Below are 22,228 nucleotides of genomic sequence, written 5' to 3'. Positions count from 1 at the left end.
CAAGAAGTCAATTATAGCACCTGAAGAATCCCACTCAAGATTTAATATTTGAAAAGATACTTCAAGAGACCAAATACTACTTCACTTAATTAGGGAATGATTGGAAACAGCCTAGTCTCCCTGTACTGTCTTTCCCCTAATAAATTATTTGCGTATGGTTTTCCCGTCAATCTGTTTAAAAATAGAATGCTTCTGTGAACTTTAGGGAAATATTTCTCACTTGAACTCTTTACCATCTTAATAATGGACATGGTTCTTTTGCTTCCTGATAAACAGGGCAGTTTAATCTTATTTATTTATTTAATTATTTTTTGTGTTTGTACTGTCTAATAACACATACTTACAAGAAGACATTTCAGTAATCATTTTCACTTACATATTTTATTTGTCAATTTCTTTTATGTGTACTGTGTATAAATGCATATATTTGTATACCTTCATCTTTATTTCCGAGATAGCAGAACAATAGTGATAGTGTTCTGGAGTTGCTCACTTCTTTTGCCAACTCTCGTTGTTTTGATCTGAGATTTATAATTCGGCTTTCCTCCCAGGAATTTTTGACACTTGTGCATATTCTGTTATATAGACATACACATGAATTTTCTTCTGAAATTTTTGGCTGGCAACTAAAATTTCTATTTTTACCTTATTTCTTTCACACTGCTGCTTGGATTGCAATGCTGCAAGCAAGCCACATGTTTTATCTTTAGTCGCTCTTTTATTCTTTATAAAATGCATCCATCTTTTTGCAGTGATCGCACATCAGTAATGTTATTTTTATAATTCTAAAAGTAATGTCTTTAAATGTCATGGTGAAGAATGGTAAGTGGACTCATTACTTCTAGAACATCGCTTGCATGTTGACTTCATGTTTATTTCTTCATTTAAGCACCTGTTATCCTTCAGAGCTCTGCTTTGTGTTCGTAAATATTTCATCCTCCTGACTTGATAAGGAAATGCATATTTTTTCTGTGTCTCTAGATGTCTATGTCAAATGTGCATCTCCATCTACACTCGATTTCAGTTCTTCTGCACCTTGATGATTTCTGGATCCAAGTTGGAAAAAAATACGGATCCAGCCATGCAGTGTCCGTCCCTTAACTGCTTTGTTCTTTGTCATTGCTGCTACTTATCTTGCATCTTCTGCTACTGAATACTGTGCTTACAATCAAAATTATTTCTTCTCTGTAACATTTGCCAGGTTTTCATCCAGGCTGTGATCTGCCTTCTGATTCTCATGGCACAATACAAACGGCCATAATTATTCTCCTTTAAGTGCTGGAAGCTCCCAAATATTTTGAATTTTCTCTTATTTTTTCATTAGGGTGCAGCGTAGATGCCAAGCAAGTGGAGGAACAGCCTGCAGCTGCAAATGAAGAAGTACTTTTTCCTTTCTGTAGGGAACCAAGTTACTTTGAAATCCCTACAAAAGAATTTCAGCAGCCATCACAAATAACAGAGAGCACTATTCATGAAATCCCCACAAAAGACACACCAAGTTCCCATACAGCAGGTGCAGGGCATGCTTCATTTACCATTGAATTTGATGACAGTACTCCAGGGAAGGTCACTATTAGAGACCATGTGACAAAATTTACTTCTGATCAGCGCCACAAGTCCAAGAAGTCTTCTCCTGGAACTCAAGACCTGCCGGGGATTCAGACAGGAATGATGGCTCCGGAAAATAAAGTAGCTGACTGGCTAGCACAGAACAACCCTCCTCAAATGGTATGGGAAAGAGCCGAAGAGGATTCCAAAAGTATTAAAAGTGATGTTCCAGTTTACTTGAAAAGGTTGAAAGGTAAAGTGAATTGATCATTTCAGAACTTCCTGTTTTGTGATAAAGAAAATTCAGTCTTCACAGTTAACCAAACTACTCCTAGATAAATAATTACATGGTAGGAAACTTCAGCTGTGTCAAAGCTTTATATTTGATTTTGAAGCTCAAAAGCAAACCATACTACCCATGTCCACCTTACTCATTAAAAATAGCCTGCCTTCATTTTCCTTCCAAAACCAGATTGGTTTTGTGAATTTATATTTATCCCTTTTAAAATATTTCTTTTTCCTGTGAAAATAAAAGATTCATTCTTTTCACCAGTGGAATTCCCTAGAAGACAATTCTCGTCGTTTTCTTGACTTCAGGAAAAGCTGTATTCAGTTCTGTTCTTCTCTATTGTGTTGCTTCCAATAAAATGTCGGTGTCTAGATTTTGAAAGAAGTTTTAAGCCATTTGATAATGGGCAAGAGTTCTACATTAGTAATACAGTGACATTGTTGGTAGTGTGCTTCCAGCTTTTCTTAGCAGTTACTCATGAAACAAAAACTTTTGGTGTAGAGATATTGGGGATCAATTGAATTAAAAATGTTTTTGATATTAAAACTTATGAAACCACAATTGAACATTTATTTGTGAAATAGTCAATATATGCTCTATTAGTGTAACACTTGGCCAAAATTAGTCAGGTATCTATACCTATGTATCAGGGTATCAACTGAATAATTTTTTACATTGTTTTGCTAATTAAATATATTTTAATTACCCTATCTTTTATTTAATAAGCTACCTTTAAGAGAAATGTGATTGAATGCTAATCTGGCCATTCTGTTTCTATACAAGGAGTTAATGAGCTTTAAAAAAAATGCTAATTGAGGTCATTGTATCTCTAACACTTATTCACCTGAGGACTTCATTATGTGGCAAGTACTCAGTAATTTGAATACACAATGAATGACTTCACTGTCAATGATAAGACTAACCCTGGCCTAACCAGTACTTTATGCCCTGGGATTTTGTTTGGTCAGGTAATGAAGAAATACCTGTTCTGGTTTGCTTCTAAGATACTTTAGGATAGTGAGGTGGTGTGATTACCTAATTCGTTGTTGGGGCCTATTACTACATCTAATTATAATCATAAGTTACCTGGAGTCTATACTTTTCACATGTGATTGTTATCGTTTCTTCTACCAGATAATATTAAATACATAACTGAGAACTATGTATGTATGTATAGATTAAAGCTCAAAAATAAAAGCTACCCATTTGGAATCTGACCATTTTTATGAATTTATAAATAGTATTGATATCCTAGTATAATAAACCTTGAAAATTTAGAAATGACGTGGTCTTTCTTAAACTACTCTTAAAGACAAAAAATGAGCTAGAAAATTCTTCAAAAAGCTACCATTTTAAAGCACCTTTATCCCTTTATTATAGCCGGTTGTTTAAGTTGTCCATAAATATTGTCTGTATTAGCTATTATTTTTAAGCCATCAGTTTTAGACATTCTGTTCTTGAAAAAGGCCCATTGTAAGCCTGACTTCAAACAGAGACATTAATGCCCTTATTCACACGGTATCTGTGTATGCGTTAATGATTAGATATTTTTAAGCTTTACCAGAAACTATACAATCAAATTACTATGGTCCCTCAAAGTTGATTTATAGATATCTATATATCTATCTATATATCTATCTATCTATCTATCTATATATATATATATATTCTAGGATATTGCCATTGCTCAGAACCCTTCTTTTGGATTTGCCTTCAGACCGTTTTACAAACCGTCCATGAAAATGTCTTTGTGAATATAACTCATTTTTGGTTCAAGATCCGTTTTCTTTCTCCAGACATTATTTATAAATGACATTTGACTTTTCCCCAAAGTGAGATATGCCATCATTAGATAAAGATTTTCCACAATGTAGGATGTTGAAAGTGTATACATAGATTTTAAATAAAGGTACTGAGGGCAAATAGTAATAATTTTACATTAATTAGACTTTCAGCAGTTACTTGAATCAGTCTCAAAAACTTGAAAGTAAGTAAAATAAAAGCAAAAAAGTTTACTCCTACAAGAGTAAAGTGCACGCGCTTTGGGACAGTGAAGAAAATAATGTTCACAAAGCCCATACACTTTTACCCTTTGGGAGAGTTGCAGCTTCTTTGACCACAGCTTCTGACTTGGTACAGCTAACCTACCCTAGAAAATACTAACCGGCCTTCAGCATATTTAGGCTAATGATAGACGAGAGAGAAACGTGGTGAGAAGAGTTTCCTTGCGATCTGTTTGTTGTTGAGGACAGAGAAATTGCAGTTCTGATTAGATGTCTCACCTGGTGTAACAGAAATACTAGAAGGAATAATAATTTTCCAGGAAAGAAAATGGTTAACGCATAAAGAGAAGTTTTTAAACTATAACTTAAAAGATGCTGAAAGGATCTGACACAACTGAAGCGCCACATTCTACATGTTGGTACGAGAACTGAATTGTGTGAAGGTGGTGTTCTCACGTTATGTGTATGTGAGGTGTGGGTTACTTGGTCTTGTTATACAGGAAATAGAGTTTATTTTTTCTGGCTCTTACAAACTGGATTCCTTTTCAGTTTATCCAATATAACAATGAAATAGGTTGTAAAATAGCATGTTTTTAATGAGCTTTGTATTTGAATGAGTGGTCTAGTTGGGTTTTGCGTTCCATCGGCTATCCCTGATTCCTCACTTATTTACCTGAGGGTAGGGATTCCATTAAATGAACACCTGTCTTGTTTTGTTTTTTCTTTTCAGATTGCATTTTGAATAGTTGCTAATTTGAAGAAAGATTTTCACATCTGTTGTCATATCTGATGTTTATAACATTCATCAGTTTTACTCTGCTGGGAGTGCCTCCCAAAACCCCTTCATGTTGGTTTCATTTTCTCCCTTTTTTTGCATAGCCTATTACTTTTTCAGAACATTACTCTTTTTGTGTGCGCTGTTTCTCTCTTCTGCGTCTTCTCACCCCTTTTATGTACCACTTTTTGACAACCAGTCCTCTTGTGTTAAATCACTGGCCCCAACTGGTAACCACTAAATTCATTAGAAACAAACCCACGAGTGTTAAAACTCAACTTGTTCCTTTGGACCTATGCCCTTTGCCCCTCCTGGCCTGCAGGTCTTCAGTTCTGGCTTTGTCTCCTTTGTTACCATATTATTCAGCAGGTATTCAGATTGAGATCTGTAGCCCAGGAAAAGCTTAAATTCAGTCCTGGATGCCAGGGACTGACCTCACCTCCTTGACTAGACTCATTTACACTTCTACAGAAGCCATCGCGTAAAGCCCTCATTTGTGATTCAATCTAAAACATGCATAGAGTAATTCCTGACTTTTCAGTAAATTTATGCTGTAATAATATAATTATCATTTGATTATTTCTTCTAATGTACTTATTTAAATACTGAGAATTCTAAATCATCGAAAAATAATTTCCATAAAGTTTCACGTTGAATCCCTAGTAGGACTATGAAGGGTAACAGAAAACCTCTGTTAGGAACCTGGTGTTTCAGAATTCAGATGTGTTCTAACTTGACTCTATATGTATTATAGAGAAGACAGATTTTTAGCTGGTTATATTTAGCACCCTGCCATTTGCCCAGAAAGTGGTTATGTTTATATAGGATTTCATAGACTATGCTTTGCTGTGATAGGCCTTTAGCATGCTTTATTTAACTTTTGAAGCCACCAGTGTTTAGAGCACAATTATAAGTTTGCAAAAATTCCCACAGCTAGAAAGACACTTGTAGAAAAGTGTATAGTTAATTGGTGGAAACTACAAATTTGTATCTTCTTATTAACATTTTGCATACTTTTTATTGAAAGTATGCTATACTTTTAGAAGTATTGAACATTGTTAAAAATTACAATTCATCACATTCTTATGGCATTTGCAGTCTCTTTTACTGTGTCGTGATAAGCATCTCTGGGATCACCCTTTTTTCTCTTAACCTCTCATGCTAGAAGCAAATTTTTGATTGCTTAAAGAAAGTATAAGGTTTGGAGGCAGAATTAATGTTTATTAATGTTATAAGTACAGACTATCACAGATGACATAGCACTGCTTATTTGTTGAGGCATTGATGAATCATTATAAAGTTAAAATTTGGAGAAAGAAAAGCAATCCCATTCAACTGTTTATAAAGGACCTCATTGTTGGTTGATAAAATTTGAATGTGAGCATTGCAATTGAGGGAAGTTTGCAGAGCCTGTTACTGAAAAGAACATATGACTTGCCTTGAAAAGGGGGAGGGGGGCACAAAACAAATAGGACTTTTGTATATGCGTCTAATTTTCTACATGGGATTTTTTCCTTCTCTATTATGTGGTTTCTTTTCTGTGTCCAGGAAATAAACATGACGATGGTACACAAAGCGATTCAGAAAATGCTGGGGCTCACAGGCGCTGTAGCAAACGTGCAGCTCTTGAGGAACACTTAAGGCGCCACCATTCCGAACAGAAAAAGCTGCAGAAGGCCCAGGCTACTGAAAAGCACCAAGACCAAGCCGTTGTAAGTCAAACTGCTTTTATGATTGCATTCTTTGATGAAGACAATCCCAGAAAAAGAAGGTCATATTCTTTTACTCAGAGTGCGGGAATCTTATGTCAGGAAACTACTTATTCAACACCACATACAAAACTTGAAAAAACAAAATCTCCAACAGCAGATGCCAAAGTGGTCTCTTTGTCTTTACAGACTAGCTCTACGCATCACAGAGGGGGGCATGGTGTTCCACATGGGAAATTGTTAAAACAGAAATCAGAGGAGCCATCGGTGTCCATTCCCTTCCTACAAACTGCATTGTTAAGAAGTTCAGGGAGTCTTGGGCACAGACCAAGCCAGGAGATGGATAAAATGTTAAAAAATCAACCTACTTCTGCCACTTCTGAAAAGGATAATGATGATGACCAAAGTGACAAGGGTACTTATACCATTGAGTTAGAGAATCCCAACAGTGAGGAAGTGGAAGCAAGAAAAATGATTGACAAGGTAAATAACTGAAATTTGGGGATGGTGGAAGTTTTCTTTTGGTGTATTTGACTGTTGGAAATTATTGGAGGGTCAGCATGAAGTGTTCTCATGCAGTCAGTGGTACTGGAACTTGAGGATTTTGTGGGGGGACTGCAAAACTAACAAAACCAAAGTGCCTTCCGATTTTATTCTGCGTATGTTCCGAACTTTTGCCTGAGTTTCTTACGTAAAGTCCTGTACATTTAAGCTCTTTGGACCTTTTAAAGTTGTGTAAATTTAAGATAGAACTTTAAAACCCGTGTACTTCTGTGACCCTCCTCACTCTGCATTTATATAAAAGCTATAAAACAAAGCCAGGCTGCTGTGTCCCTATTGATATAAACATAAATGTCTGCTGATAATAGTTAACCATGGGGTTCCTGCCCACTAATTTCATGTCTGAAACAGATGAAAGTGTATATGCTTTAGTCAATTTTGTTCTTTGTCCTTATTTTCTTTTCTTTCTGTTCACTGCTGCCTTTGGAGATAGAAGTGAATGAAAACAGAATCAGTTCCATTATGATACTCTGAATTCAGCCACTTTAAGTGTATGCCCAGCCTTGACGATTATTTACATTTTAGATTTGTTCTTTGATGTTCTTGGTTAATGCGTGTAGTAATTGTTGTATCGTTTTAAAAGCAGTTTTTATTGATTTTGCCCATGGTAATGGAAAGTTGACTTTAGAATCAGCTGTTTGTTTTATCCCCTAGAGAAACAGCAGCTTAAGTTTGGCTAAACAATAACCTCTAGTTTAAGTTCTTGTTACTCAAAGAGTGTGATGCATTAGCATCGACCTAGGAGTTTATTAGAAATATCAAAAAATCTCAGCCCTGATCTCAATACACTGAATCAGATTCTGCTTTAAAAGCGAGATCTCCAGGCAATTCGTACGCACCTTAACATTTGAGGTGTCCTAGTTTAGATGACGAGCTTACAGGCGGGGTTGTCAGAAGGTAAACAAGACAAACCTTTGGGATCTGGGAAGATTATTAGGACTTACGTTTACTTTTAATTTTGTAGTGTTTATTTACATGTTGGGGTATGTTGTACAGTGTATGCAGTCTGTCATCACATTGGTACATGTGTGTCATTTCAAAGCATGCATTTATTTGAGGAGCCCACGCTCAGAATTCTTTACTGTCGGAGCATACAACTTCAGACTTTGGAGAGCCACTAATTAGCCTAGGAAATAGATGCTGTGTGAGCAATGTCACAACAGTTGTTAATAAGAAATAGAAAGCAAGTAAGAAACTGATGAATAAAGTGAGTTTCCTGATTATATGAAAAAGAGGTCTAAGGACACAGTGTTAGCACAGAAGATGACTTTTGGCAATTTTGGATTATTTTCATCATTGGGAATTGATAATGATGTTTCTTTCAGGTTATTTTAAAGTTCCACATTTTCCCGCTGGTTGCTGAGAATGAGAATATTGTGGTCTAAAATACTGTAAAATGCAAAATAAAAGGATAGGTTTTGAAAAGGAAAATAGTAAGAAGTTTTAAAATTCAGATTAATATTAAGTTTATCCTATTATGCCTTTGTTTGGTTTATGAATATTGTATTCATAGTGATCGGTGGTTTCTGTGTGAGGTTATTTTACACTGAGGGGTTCTGTTATGGGGCTGAAGAACAGGAACGCTTGCCGGCAGACAGATCTGGGATTAAGTATAAACTGTGCATGCACTAGATAGGTGCCCTTGCCCTGGAGTAAACTAACCTCTTTAAACCTCCATTTCTTTTTTCTCTAAAATGCAAGAAAGTTCACCAGGTCTTATAAAAAGAATTCAGATGAAATATATAAAATGCATATCACAATGCCTGTTTTGTAATAAGACATCCAAAAAAATGTTAGACCCTTACTAGGAGTCTCCACATGTGGATCTCTACACAAGGTACTGATAAATCCTGGAAAGTTCTTTCAGCCTGAAAGAGTCCAGTCTGAAGCCCATGGGGAAGTGACAGTGCAAGGGAGCGGCCCATCCAGAACAGCCGAAAGCCAAGAAAGAAGTCAGTGTTATACACGAGAGTCTTAGGAAACCACTGGATAGAGAGGGTGACCACAAAACCTGGGGTATACCGTATGCCTGCTGTCTGTAATTATCATAAGCCGCCATTTTTCAATGGCAAATTATACAGTACCACCACTATGGAGAGAGAAAACTAAGATTTTAAAGCAGGATTCATTTAAGGGAGTAATGGCAGTGTGTGAATGAGTGGATAATTCAGAGTCATTCCTAGTTTGTATAAACCAGAAAACAAAGCTGCCCATAACTACAGGGAAGAGTCACCGCATTACCTTGTGAATACAAAGAAAAGGAGCTCAGAGTCTACTAGTTGTGGTTAAAGCCAGAAGCCAGATTCAGCTAAAATCAGGCTCTGGGAAACAAAAGCAGGGAAGCAGAAGTCAGATGTCTGAAGGAGATGAGGTGACTTTGTGGGCATGGAGGAAAGAAAGAGTAAGGCTGGCCAGAATCAAGCATAAGCAGTGCTCTGGGAGGGTAGGAGCAGTACAAGTGTCACATCAGATTGCTTGGATAAGTTGGGTGTGTGGACAGAAGTTGGGGCCTTCGGCTCCTTTCCATTTAAATTTAATTGTCATGTGGCCCTGAAAACATGCATGTTGTCTCTTTCCTTTTTTACACCATCATTTGAGAGCTGGCTTGTTTCATTGATTTATTCATGTAAAGGCCTTTATTCGGCATCAACTGTTTGCCACCTTGTGGTAGAGAGAGAGCTTCAAACTGAGAAGACAGTGTTCTTCGCCTCAGGACATGAGTTTGTAGGGGAATGGAAATGCTCAAGTAAAAACATATGAATTAAAAACAGTATGATGAGTGCTTTGATAGACATAAGCTATTGGAGGAAGGGTGCCAGTAGTTCCCAAGAGATAGTTTCCTCTTAATTTATTCACCTGCCCCCTCCCCCATAACGTGCACACGCGTGCACACACACGGATGTAAACTCCATAATCGTGGGAACCTAGGGCCTGGTGTTTTATATGTCCTCAATAAATACTGAATTTATTTGCCAACTGAGCTCATTCTTAAGCAGGTGGAGTCAATCCTGTAACAGGGGTGTTAGAGTAGGGTTTTCCAGAAATCGGGAGCAACCTGTTCCAGATACGGAGCGTGGGAGTGTGGAGGACTTGTTCAGAGGACCACAGTTATTTTAGAGATGAGACCTGACCAGATTTTGAAGGCCCTTGTGTATCATACAAAGGACTCGAGAGTTTTTAATGCTGGAGGAGACTCCCTGGAAACTTTTAAATAGTGCAATGACATCAAATCACTGTCAGAAGTGTGAAGAAGGGGCTGAAAATTGGAAAGGCCAGAAGCAGAGAAGGCAATTAAGAAGCTCCTGGCGTGTCCAGTAGTCAGTTGGGTAGAAAGGTATAGAAACATCTGGGTCTTAGGTAAGAGATCTGGGCTAACATCCTAATTTGGGAAATATTTGAGAGTAGCTCAATGCAGAATAATAGATGAGATTACTTAGAAAGAAGGTATAGAGGGAGAGGAGACAAAAAACGAAGTTCTTAGCAACCCGAACAATGGTGGACAAAGAGTGAGCAAAGGAGGCTGAAAAGAATCACACAGAAGAGACAGAGAAAACCAAGAAAAATAGCATGTTGGACTCAAAACAGAATCAAAAGGAAGTGAGTAAGCCACAGTGTCACATGACACAGCACTGAATGCCTTTTCAATTTTTCCCCAAAATAACATTGTACTCCTGGGCCTAAAGAAGATAATTAGAGCAGGTATTTGTTTCTTAACTCAGGAAAAGTTGCACGCACTTAAAATAGGATCTCTCTAAAGAAATCATCAAGCTAAAATACTATATCTTTGTTTTTCTGTGCTGGTTGTAGTTAAAGGATTTTGAACTGTCCCCTCCCCAGACCCCAAGTTATGGGATTACAGCATTTTGTCCATGTTTTTGTGATGTGTGTTTGTCAATAGGTAGCATTATTTTATGCATTGTCCCCAAATTCACTTCTTATTATATTAACACAAATGCTTGTTATTTATAAAGACCTCTTGAGTTTTATGTCTAAGCTTACATGGAGATAATAAGAAAGTGCTGTTGACTGCTTGGATTAAAGGTAACTGTCTTCCATAGTAGTAATAGCCTCCCCAGCCCTCCCTCCTTTGGCCTCCCTATGGTATCTAGAGAACCCATCATAGTGCCAGCTTTTTCTTCCCACTCCTCCATCAAAACAGACACTGCTGAGGGAAGAGGAGGACGTGAATCAGGGCTATTTCCTAGCCTTCCAAGCTAAGGGAGAAAAACTTGTAGTGAGAACAGAAAGCCAAATATTAAATTAATGAAAAAAAATTGGTCATTGTAGATGGCTTGAGGCTCTCTTTTGAAAAAAGTATTTTTTTATACATTTCATACCGTAAACCAATTCTGCCAGATACTTTTCCTGACCTGAGTTTTGATTCCTGTCCATGTGTCCATGGCAACATACGTCCCCCCAATGCCTCTTATGAGCATATTGTCTTCTCTCATGGGCCTTGTATCTACCCGTGCTTTTCTACAGGCAACAAACAGGTGGTAGGGAGGAATCCAGAACCAGGAAAGCTACAAGACTAGAAACACAGAACGAAGAAAGTCAGTGCTGAGAACCTAGACCCAGCTGTAAGCAGTTTGGAATGGGGATATTCCAAACCCTGAAGTTCGCAGCAAGAGTTTAGATTAGATCCAAGTCAGAGCCAGGGGAACCCTGATAAACCAGAGTCAAAATATAGGGGACCGTGCCAGACAGAACACGGAATGGCAGCGTGTCCCGGCTGCCCTCAGCCACAGAAGCAGACGTGTGTGGGGACTACAGAGTAGGAGATCAACGAAGAGCCTTGAGCAGTAAGAGAGGACCTTGACAGTGGGCAGCATTTTGATTTGGACTTAAGATTTTCTTCAACTTCTTGCCAGTCCGGAAACATTCTGATTTAATGGACCAGAGCAAATAGCAGTTCTTGGCCAGCGAATTCTGAGGGCTTCATTTTTCTTCCTCTTCTACTAGTCTTTCTTCACTAAGCAATTTTTTAAAGAAAAATCTTTATCAGGAGTTTTGGTCACTCTGATTCCTGCTCCTCTCCCCTTCTCGCTCCTCTTCTTAGCATGGGTCAGGTACAGGAAACCCTCCCCTGCTGTGCTCGTCCCCAGAGCTTCACATCGGAACCCTCACCTTTCTTCATTCGGAAGCTTAATAACATTTACGTGGCTTCCCCCTTTCCTTCCTGTGTTATTATGTGAAATCTTATTTATTTTCCTGCTTCTAGGACTTGCCACCTACCGTGCCCTCAGCCCGTAAACTCTGCCTCACTCCTTCCCTCTTCTAGTTCACTGTCAGAGGCTTTCTCTCCCCTCCCTGTCCCAAGTAGCCCTGCTGTTCACCTCTTCTCTCCCCCGTCACATTACCATGTCTTATTTCCTTATAGAACTCCCCTCTAGCTAGTCTACTTTCTGCCGGTTCTTTCTAGAATGACCTTACTTGTCTTGATCACTTCTGTATCTCTTGTGCTTAGAACAGTGCCTGGCATGTAGTAGACACAGTCTCATTTTAATGAATAATGGGAGAAGAAGACTTTGTGACATGCTCTTTCATTTTTGTCAGTATCTGTGTGTGGTTAGTTATAGATTAGATAATTTAATTAATGGATTTATAAATTGGTCAGATTCAGCTAGGCCTCCACAAACAGATTTTCCTGTATTTTTTATTTGCTGAAACTAGTTTGTATCTTGATCCTAACATAACTTGTTAAAATGCATAGTTTAAACCTTGTATGTGTTAAAAGCTTCACTTTGTCAGTATGAAAACTGCGAAAGAATACAGGTTGTATCAGAAGAAATACATAAGTTTCAGGGGAATTGCCTCAACTAGTAGGAGACTGGAAACCAGCCTTTGAGTTTCTAGCAATACCCAGCTAACAGCTTAGCGCTTAAAAACCCGCTTAGCAAGGAAAAGGTAAGATGGTCATTGATGAGCGGCCAGATTTGAGGCATGAAAGGAAGGAATGCGTGTCAAGGAAATGAGCCATAAAGAGGAGAGAAATTGGACATTTTAACTGTAGCTGCGTGAGATTAGACCTGAGCATAATTCAAAGATAGGAAAGGAGGAGTTAATAGAAAAAGACTGCTAAGCAGTGCTGGAAAGGGAAGGGGAGTAGCTATAATACTCCTAAGAAGTGGGCAGAATCAAGGACCACAGGGTAGGTTCAGGGAGAGGGCAGAGGTCTGAGCATGTTTTTACACAGGCAGAAGTAAAAAGAGGATCAAGCTAGATGGTGTCTTTTTTAAAAATTGAGGTAATGTCATTCACATGACGTTCACCATTTTAGCCATTTAAAGTGTATAATTCATTGGCTTTTAGTACATTGACATTGTGCGACCATCAGTGCGGTCTAATTCCACGGCATTTTCTTCGCCCCAAAAAGAGATACCCTACCGGTCCATTTCCCCCAGCTCCGGGCAACCACTAACCTACTTTCCGTGCCTATGGATTTGCCTCTTCTGGGCTTTTCCCGTAAATGGAATCATACACTTGTGGCCTTTTATGACCAGCTGCTTTCATGTAGCCTGTGTTCAGGGTTCATCCGTGATGTAGAATGTGTCCGTACTTTATTCCTTTTTATGACTAGCACACCATTGTGTGGGTGAACCACATTTTATTTATCTGTTCGTCTGTTGGTGGACATTTGGGCTCTTTCCACCTTTGGGCTCTAGTGAATAATGTTGCTGTGAACATGCATGTGCATATGTACATACCATGATACATTATAAAATGTCTCTCTGACCCCATTCTTTTTTCTAATAGTTTTATCTGAATTTTAAGTTTTAAAAGTTGATTGCTATTGTGAAATCACAATGTTAAATACTTAGAACTACTTATTCATTGACTTTTAAGGGATTTTTCTTTTTAAAAATGAAATTAGATTTTTATGGAAAATTACATGTTTAAAGAAATTCTCTTTTATTGAGTCTTCCTGATTTTGTTCCCTGGTGTTAGAAGCTAGGATTCTGCATAGTTCTTAAAGTATGCGTCAAGTGATTTCATAGGCCATGGGAACCTTTGCTGTTGATTTGAACTGGTAGAGACCCTGCTCTCTCTACCCAGGAGGTCCTTGCCCATTGAGGAAAGAGCTATTCCGATCATCTGAGGTTGAAACTTGAGTGCATATTTACTAGACACTTCGCAGGTGAAAAAAAACAATGTCAAACTTTTCACAGGCTTGGTGTGTACTGCACATAGTGACCTTTATCATCTGGAGAATGTTTCATTTCTTTAAATTTAAAACTAAAATTTAAAAATATAGTCTGGTTCTTAGAGAAATGTTTTACCTATAGAGTGCCCCACATGGTTCAGGTGACATTCTCTTTTCTTTACAAGCCTCCTATGTTAGACCTCAGCTCTATGGCGGCTAGCCCAGTAGCCTGCAAAGATAGTAAGTACACTGCCTCAGGAACAGGTTTATTAAAATTGTTTGGAGTAGCCGCTGAGATACAGATGTGAAATCCCAAAGTGAGATGCCAGATGTCATTTGCACACATCCCAAGGAAAAGAGAGAGGACATGTTCCGTAATTCTTGGAGTAGGATGGTGAGGGAAGTGCTATCTTCTTACCCAGGCCACAGGAGGGAGGAGGGGTCACAGGTCACTCCCCAAAATAGAGCGGCATCTGCCTCGGTCAAGGGAGCTAGAGGCTCCCTAAGGTCCCTAACTCTCCACCGCTAAGGTGAGTGAGTTATCTTTAAGCATCTGCCAGGCCTACAGAGCTCAGATAGTACAAGTTCAAAAGGAAATGTTCGATTCCCATCCACTCCTCCTTTCTTTTGCTCCCACCTGGAAGAATTAGAAACTGACTGACAAACTTGGGGTGAGAGGAAGCATAACAGTTAGGTGTCTGATCTCTCTCCCTTCCTCAGTCTAGACTTTCAGCCTAAAAAAAGCCCCTAGCTGAATGAGAGAACCTGATTTTGTAGAACTGTATCAAGTTGGGTAGTGTGATTGAGCCCAGGGAAGGGAAGAGAAGCATGAGCCTGGGTTGACATACACTGCGCTTGTGAGATATCTTTGAGCCGTCTATGAAGAGAGGTGACAGGTGAGCAGCTGTGGGGTGGAAATCAAAGGGAAACCTTGGATGTGAATGAAATCATCTAGGGACAAAGCCTACCATGAAAAGACGGGAAAATCTAGCAAACCTGGTCTCAAGTCTCATCCAGCTGTTGGATCATAGGCCAGATTCTATATGCTTTTTGAAATGTGAAAACTCTAATAGCTTTAAAGCACATGGACACAGTATAAGATGTTTATGTCCTTTTTGTTTTCACATGAAAGTTCTCGCAGGTGGATGTTTTTGTAGCAAGACACAAAAAGGACGATAGGGATTTCAAGCTGGGTAGACATTGCTCTCATTAATTTTTCAAAAAACTCAAAAAAATGTAGGTAGCAACTTGGAAGACTTCTTCCCCCCATAGTCGTGCTTCAGACCCTGTCACTTGTTTGGGAAGCAGAGCGTGATTTAACTGCTGACAGGTGTGTATGCATAGCTGGCTCTGAGGCTCTACAAGCAACCTGTAGAAAGTCATCTGAGTATTTTCTGCACAATGTCAGCCCCCCTTCCCCAGAAGCATCACTTCTTTCTTCAGAAAATCACCTGAGATCGTTTATAAATTAACGTGCCAGATAGCACATGCACGTCCTCACACGTGCACGTTTATCTTTTACTTGCAAACTGGAGTTACAGTTCCCCCCGGTAATTGTAAAAATAAGGAAATAAATCCCAGTAAATTTGGAGGTCAGTGACTTGACTTAGAAATAATTTTAAGTTTTTAGGGGCGCCTGGGTGGCACAGCGGTTAAGCGTCTGCCTTCGGCTCAGGGCGTGATCCCGGCGTTGTGGGATCGAGCCCCACATCAGGCTCCTCCGCTTTGAGCCTGCTTCTTCCTCTCCCACTCCCCCTGCTTGTGTTCCCTCTCTCGCTGGCTGTCTCTATCTCTGTCGAATAAATAAATAAAATCTTTAAAAAAAAAAAAAAAAAAGAAATAATTTTAAGTTTTTATTTTACGTCAGCCCCAAGTAACTCGAGTAGCTCTGATTTGCTTTCTTTTCCAGTGGGACTGGAGGCAGAACACGTGGAACAGTATACACAGCATTTTTTACTGGTGTTAAAATTTACCAATTCTGATGATTAACAAAATGAAACAGGTTTTTTTTTCCTTCTGTAAACCGTGCTTTCGTGTATTAAAATCCGTATTTGATTTAAAATTAGCAATATACAATTTACTTTTAAAGCAGAGATAATTCAAATATTGAGTGGTTCAAGAGATATTAAATCACAATTCTTGAAAACTGTAGTAATATTTGAATTAAATATTAAGTAATAAGGCCATCTAGTGGTAAAATTTCCAAGTTTTAGTGAATTTGAAAATCTCATGTCTCCTTTACTAAATGTGGGCTTCAGAATTTATCAGGTATACTGTATGATCATTAAAAAGCTTTCTAGAAAATAGTTTAAGGTGTTTTTCCCTTTTTATAGCAAAGAATGCCCTTTGGTTATATCCTAAAGATCCTTTCTACAAAGCACTAATTCAAACACATAATACTTTTTTTGATTATAGTAATTAGAGCCACAAGTAAAATCTATAAATAATAAGCGTTGGCAACAAGAAACGTACTAGTAAAATGGAATGTTAAAGTTTATGTAGTTATAACCTTTCTCCAGTCTGTTAGGCAGATTCTAGCTGGTTATGTGCCAGGAAATCAGTAAGACTCAGATCATGCCCTTGATCGAGCACCTGATTATTGGTCTCTGTATTTAAATATTCCACAAGTGTTGGCCATAGTCAACCTGCTTAGTGAAAATGCTGATCTGTGGGAAGAGACCCACAATCTGCCTTTCAAAGGCCTTTCGATGAATTTTTAGGCAAGTAAAGTTTGAAGATCATGCTGTACTCCGTACAGAGATCATACAATCAGAACCTGATATATGGGACATTAGAAAATTCCAAGTATAATTTGAATCCATGTATGTCAATGTTACATATTTGTTAGGTAAGGAGCCAGGGAAATCAGCCGTATGTTTATAGTTTTGCAACATGCTTCTCATAAATAATAGAGCAAGAGACAAGCTGAAGACAGCTGAAGTGGTATTCTTTCCTAACTCTGCATTATTATAATATTTAACATTATTAATTTCTTTTAACAAATCAGTTGTAATATCCTGGCTATTTATTTTATTATCAGACAGTACTTGGCTAAATATTAAAAAGGACAGTCTCATTTATTATGAAGTAAGCTGCCACAGCCCAGTTTTTCTTTCTGACTCTGGCTTTGGCTGGATGTTACCCTGTCCTTAAACATGTTTCCCTTGCTAGTGAACTACCTATCGAAATTAATTCAGAATATTTTTATTTGCCTCTGAAGTTACTGATACTATTCATAGTAATCTGGTGCTCAGACTTTTCATTTATAAAATAATTTCTCCTCCTAGGTATTTGGAGTAGATGACAATCAGGATTATAATAGGCCTATTATCAATGAAAAGCATAAAGATCTGATAAAAGATTGGGCTCTCAGCTCTGCTGCAGTAGTAATGGAAGAAAGAAAGCCACTGAGTACGCCCGGATTTCACAGCTCAGAGGTACATGTCCCTTCCTCATATGTAACTTTTACACACACAGGTTGTTAATTTTCATCATTTTTGTAATTATATTATTTTAAGTAATTGATATATCCTCTTGAGAGTTCTTCTAAAAACTAAATTCTCACAAATTAATTTGTTTCTAATAAAAGCCTAAAGCAATTTTGCAGTAATTTTGTTTCAGTTTTTGTTGTTATGTTCTTTTAAATTATGTTATTGTGCTCATCAGTGAAGGGAAAATGCTAATTTCAGAAAAGTTGATGAGTTACATACTCACTGCTCTGACTGGCATTATGAGATAAAACAAAAAACAGACTGCTAGAACTTCCTAAGAGGGGATGTGTGTAGCACGGACAGGTCTAAATGTCATGCCAGACAGATACAACTTACATACCTAATAAGTGTGGGCACGGTGCAGCCCCAGCTGTGATTCGGATAACATGAAGTTAACCAAGGATGGCCTGGGTAACAGAGTTAGGGAGTCAGTCCGGTAGAGGAGAGCAGGCGGACCTGAGTGCGAATCCCAGAGCGGCCACGTTGAGCAGCGTGCCTTTGTGTTGGGCACTTCCCGTTTAGCTGCAATTGTCTCATCTGTACGAACGGGATTGTTGATAGAGCTTATTTACAGGGAGTTCAGTGAAGTCTGAGGCACTCAGCAGAGTAACCGCCCAAGATTTATGCCCTCAACAAATAGTCCCGTATTGGAAATGATATTAGGATGTCATTCCACGTTGTTATGTCAAAGAGAAATGTGAAGGTGTATGTATTAATTCATTATAATTTATTCAGACAAAAAGAGCTAACATCCAGTAGGGCTTTCTTGTGCCATTTTACAAATAAGGAAACTGAAATATGTAGAAATTAAGTTGACAAAGGTCATAAAGCCAAGTGCCTTGTGGAACCAGAGTTTGAACCGTAAGAGGCCTTGTTTTCTTGAGTCATTCTCTGCCTCATTATGCCATACTACCTTTTAGGAAATGAGGTGATTTAAAATACACAAATGGTAAATAAATATACAAATGGTAAATAAAACAAAATCTTAACATATAAATAAAACACATAAATAAAATGTTACATTTGTATGAGATATAAATAAAATATTTCAATAGACCGGTAAATCCACCTGTTTTTTTATTTATGTTAAAATTGTCCATTAATGGTCTGCTTTTTCCTGAAAGCAATTATGTATTTTAGTGTTCTTTTCTCTTCCTTAATCTTAGAGAATTTTGATTCTAGTTTCTGTTTTATAAGATGCTTAATTTCCTTACTGAAAGTAAGTGGTACTTGTCTGCGGCGCAGTGTTTTGGTGTCCTGATTGCTCTAGCAATGATTCTGATGAACATGAACTCTGTAAGACTCCCTCTTTCTGTCCCTTCAGCCCATGCCAAATGGACTTCCTGTGTAGCCCCAATATGTGCCTCCCTTTGAAGGAGCCACCTAAGCAGGCCACGAGAACCTTCACAGGACAGTTCTGTCAGTCAGGGTGTCGGGGGCTCCGGGACCTCCTTCATGCTGAGAACTGTGGGCAGTTAGCGCAGAGTCTCGAAAGGGGTTCAGGGGTTCAGCAGGCTTTGGAGGAATCCCTAGGCTTCACTGTATGTATGTCACATGTGTACTTACTACTTTAACCTATTCTTGAAATCATTTATGTAGTCTGTATGAAATATTCACTTCATCAGTTTTTAGCCTGTCATCCCTAGTACAGTAAATCTGATACTTAAGGTATTGTTTTGAATAATTCATAATATGATTTTGGTTATATAGCCTTCCAATCCTTAGTTGTCATTCCAGTCTCAAAATCAAGCCTTGACTTGGATTTTTCATGAGGGAACGTATTTTTTTTTCTGTGCTCCCTAGAGCTCCCATATTAAATGCCTAGATTGTCCTGTATATTACCAGTATACGTATATGTATATACCGGTATATGTCCATAAGTCTGTGGAGCCATATCATGAATTAAATTCCATTTCACACTTGACTATAGCGATTCAAAGAGCACTTGCCTTCAGGCCAGATCTAGACGTGCACCAGTCTAGATTCAGACTAGTTATAGAAAAACCCTTAAAGGTTGAGTGATTTCTGGCTTCTTCTGGAAACAGTCAAGTGTTGTAAAAAGAAGCCTTAAGCTGTGGGTTACTTTTTGAAATCCCTAAAGACATGATCTGGCAGATTTAATACTCCTTGGGACTCTGGGACCAGTCTGATTCCGAGAAGCACCGAGAGGGCCAGAGAACCTTTAGAATCCCGTTCCAGAGAGCAAAGTAGAGCCGGCTCTCCCCATGTTGTCGTAAGGCTGCAGAGACAGACCAGACTCGTCCCGCCGCAGTAAATGTGAAGCTCTAAGTGCTTATTTTAGTGCCATCGTTAGTATTTAATACGTAGAGAAAATTATACTATATTTACAGTAATAATGAGATGTAGTTAAAAGGGGTACCTAGAGAATCTTCATTCTATATATGAGGAAATTTAATTAATGACAATATGGCAATGTGAGGTTTAAATATGGCTTCATATGACAGGATAATGTGACTACACAGAACTCTCTGACTAAATAGCCTATGATTTCATTCCTTTATTTTTCTTCTTTAGGAAGGCACATCTTCATCTGGAAGCAAACGCTGGGTGTCACAGTGGGCTAGTTTGGCCGCAAATCATACAAGGCATGATCAAGAAGAAAGGATAATGGAATTGTCTGTACCTGTTCCTTTAGAGAATGGTATTTGCTCTCTCTCTCTCTTTTTTGTGAATCATACATTAGTATTTTTTAAAAACGAACTAAATCTATATAGTGAGAAGTGAATTAAACCTAAATAAACATAATCACATATTCTCATGGTTATACTACATTTTTATGATTTTATTTGCACTAATAATGCAGATATCATTAAAATATAACCGAACTGAAGATAGGAGATAATTTGTAGGTGAAACACATAAACATGTATACAAGTTTATATATATGACGTATCTAAAAATGAAAATTTTAAAGTAAGACTAACAATAGTTCCAAATTATAACATTCGTTAATATCATTAATACAACAAATATTTTAGTGCTACTTTGTGCATTTAAGTAAAAATATTCAATACAATTCAATAAAAACTAATACACACTTAATTTACTTAATATCTTTTGCAAGTCTGTGTGTTGTGATTTTTTATTGCCTTCTAACAATATTTCTGTGAACTAAAATAAAAAGTTTCTTTAAAAAAATGAAAATGAAATTTTATGCCTCTAATGATTTTGTTATTATGTTCAGTTAATTTCATTCTTAATTAGAAATAAAACCCTCAAGGATAATTTGCATTTGGATTTTTATCTGCGTTCTTAATTTTGTTATTGTTGAAAATGGAAATGGAAATTTATTGTCTCTGGGTTATGGCACCCCAAAAGTACGGTTTAGGAATTTTGTAAACATTACTCAGCAAGTATTTGAGCAAGGTACATAGCAATGTACTAGAAAAGCTATATCACTGATTCACTGTAGAAATTAGAAGTAATCGATAGTATTACCAAGAATCTTTGGAAAAGACTGAGTGATTTACAGATTGATTAACATAAACTGGTCACCGGTTGGGAAACAAGGAACCCAAACAGAGGTGTCGAAGGGGGTAGGTAAACTTCCCAAGAATCCATTATGGAATTAGTCAGTTTAGCTGTAGAAAGCAAGATTCTACCCTTGTTATAAAATATAACAAGCCAGCTGACCCTTTATTATCTCATTTCAACATGTTTCATCATCTTCCAAATTATTTAGATAAGCTGATGAATCAACTTACATCCTAAAATATCCTTGTTAAACAAATTCATCGCATGGGTGTTAGGAGCAGGACAGTGTGAGAATTGCTAGAAAAATGCAAGAAGATAAAATAGCGAGTACATTTAGGAGCTTCTGGTAGCACTACGGAGATGAGACAAAAATACAATAATATCATGACTAATCACTAGGGTTGAATCAGGAAGCTTAGTAGCTGTTTTCCTGCATCATAACCATTATTATTGCTGTGAAATTTAAATGTTCAACTTTCAGAATTATAAAGGGAGAAAAGACCCACAGACGATGTCTTGGTATCTTGTCTCCACTTACACCAAAGATGAGAATGCTTTATATGTTGATTTATATTTCCCTAAGCAGATATGTCCCTTTTCTTAGAAATGCATTCCATGTATAGCAGTCAGGAAAATCCTCAGGTACTCTCAAATTCTCTCACATAGAAACATCATAGTATATATTTTCGCATTGTCTTCCACTTAATTGTGAAAAGCAAAAGTGATCATGTGTTTCTATATGAGGTGTTAATACACCGGAAGACCATAATTTAAAAATCCTTCAGTTTGTATAAGTATGATAAGTCCTGTTCTCTTGTTTCACACTTAAATTTTTTTAAATTCTTAATGCAGTTGGGCGGCTCAGTCGTTGAAGCGTCTGACTATTGATTTTGGCTCAGGTCATGATCTCAGTGTCCTGGGATGGAGCCCCGCCCTGGGCTTTGGGCTCAGCGGGGAGTCTGCTTGTCCCTCTGCCCCTCCTCCCGCTTGTGTTCTCTCTTTTTGTCTCTCTCCCTCTCTCTCTCATAAATAAAATCCTTAAAGAATTTTTTAATTCTTTTAATCAGTGTTAAATTTTTTTTAGAAAACCTTGTAAAGTTTTGTGTTTTCTCTTTTACTTAAGAAATCCAAACTTGTCATTCTTTCAGGTGGATAACAATGCCTGCTCTTTAAGGCTATATATATATATATATAAAATATATATATAATATAT

General features: G+C 37.7%; 1 protein-coding gene across 9 annotated transcripts in view; it reads left to right on the top strand.

The window, feature by feature from the left end:
• CEP170 (centrosomal protein 170) overlaps positions 1-22,228 on the top strand; it is a 119,413-nt gene that overhangs the window by 70,099 nt on the left and 27,086 nt on the right. For 6 of the 9 annotated variants that reach the window (XM_040636068.1, XM_040636067.1, XM_040636066.1 and 3 more), the window contains exons 8-12: positions 1,325-1,801; positions 6,164-6,327; positions 6,514-6,807; positions 17,317-17,466; positions 20,056-20,182. In XM_040636068.1, the coding sequence (XP_040492002.1) occupies positions 1,325-1,801; positions 6,164-6,327; positions 6,514-6,807; positions 17,317-17,466; positions 20,056-20,182 (1,212 nt within the window). The remainder of the gene's footprint in view (positions 1-1,324; positions 1,802-6,163; positions 6,328-6,513; positions 6,808-17,316; positions 17,467-20,055; positions 20,183-22,228) is intronic. The other 3 variants (XM_040636072.1, XM_040636071.1, XM_040636070.1) reach the window with 1 other exon arrangement.

Source organism: Ursus maritimus, unplaced genomic scaffold (assembly GCF_017311325.1).
Source record: "Ursus maritimus isolate PB19 unplaced genomic scaffold, ASM1731132v1 scaffold_2, whole genome shotgun sequence".
In the NCBI taxonomy this organism is placed as follows: domain Eukaryota; kingdom Metazoa; phylum Chordata; class Mammalia; order Carnivora; family Ursidae; genus Ursus; species Ursus maritimus.
This window is presented reverse-complemented; position numbering and strand designations above follow the sequence as displayed.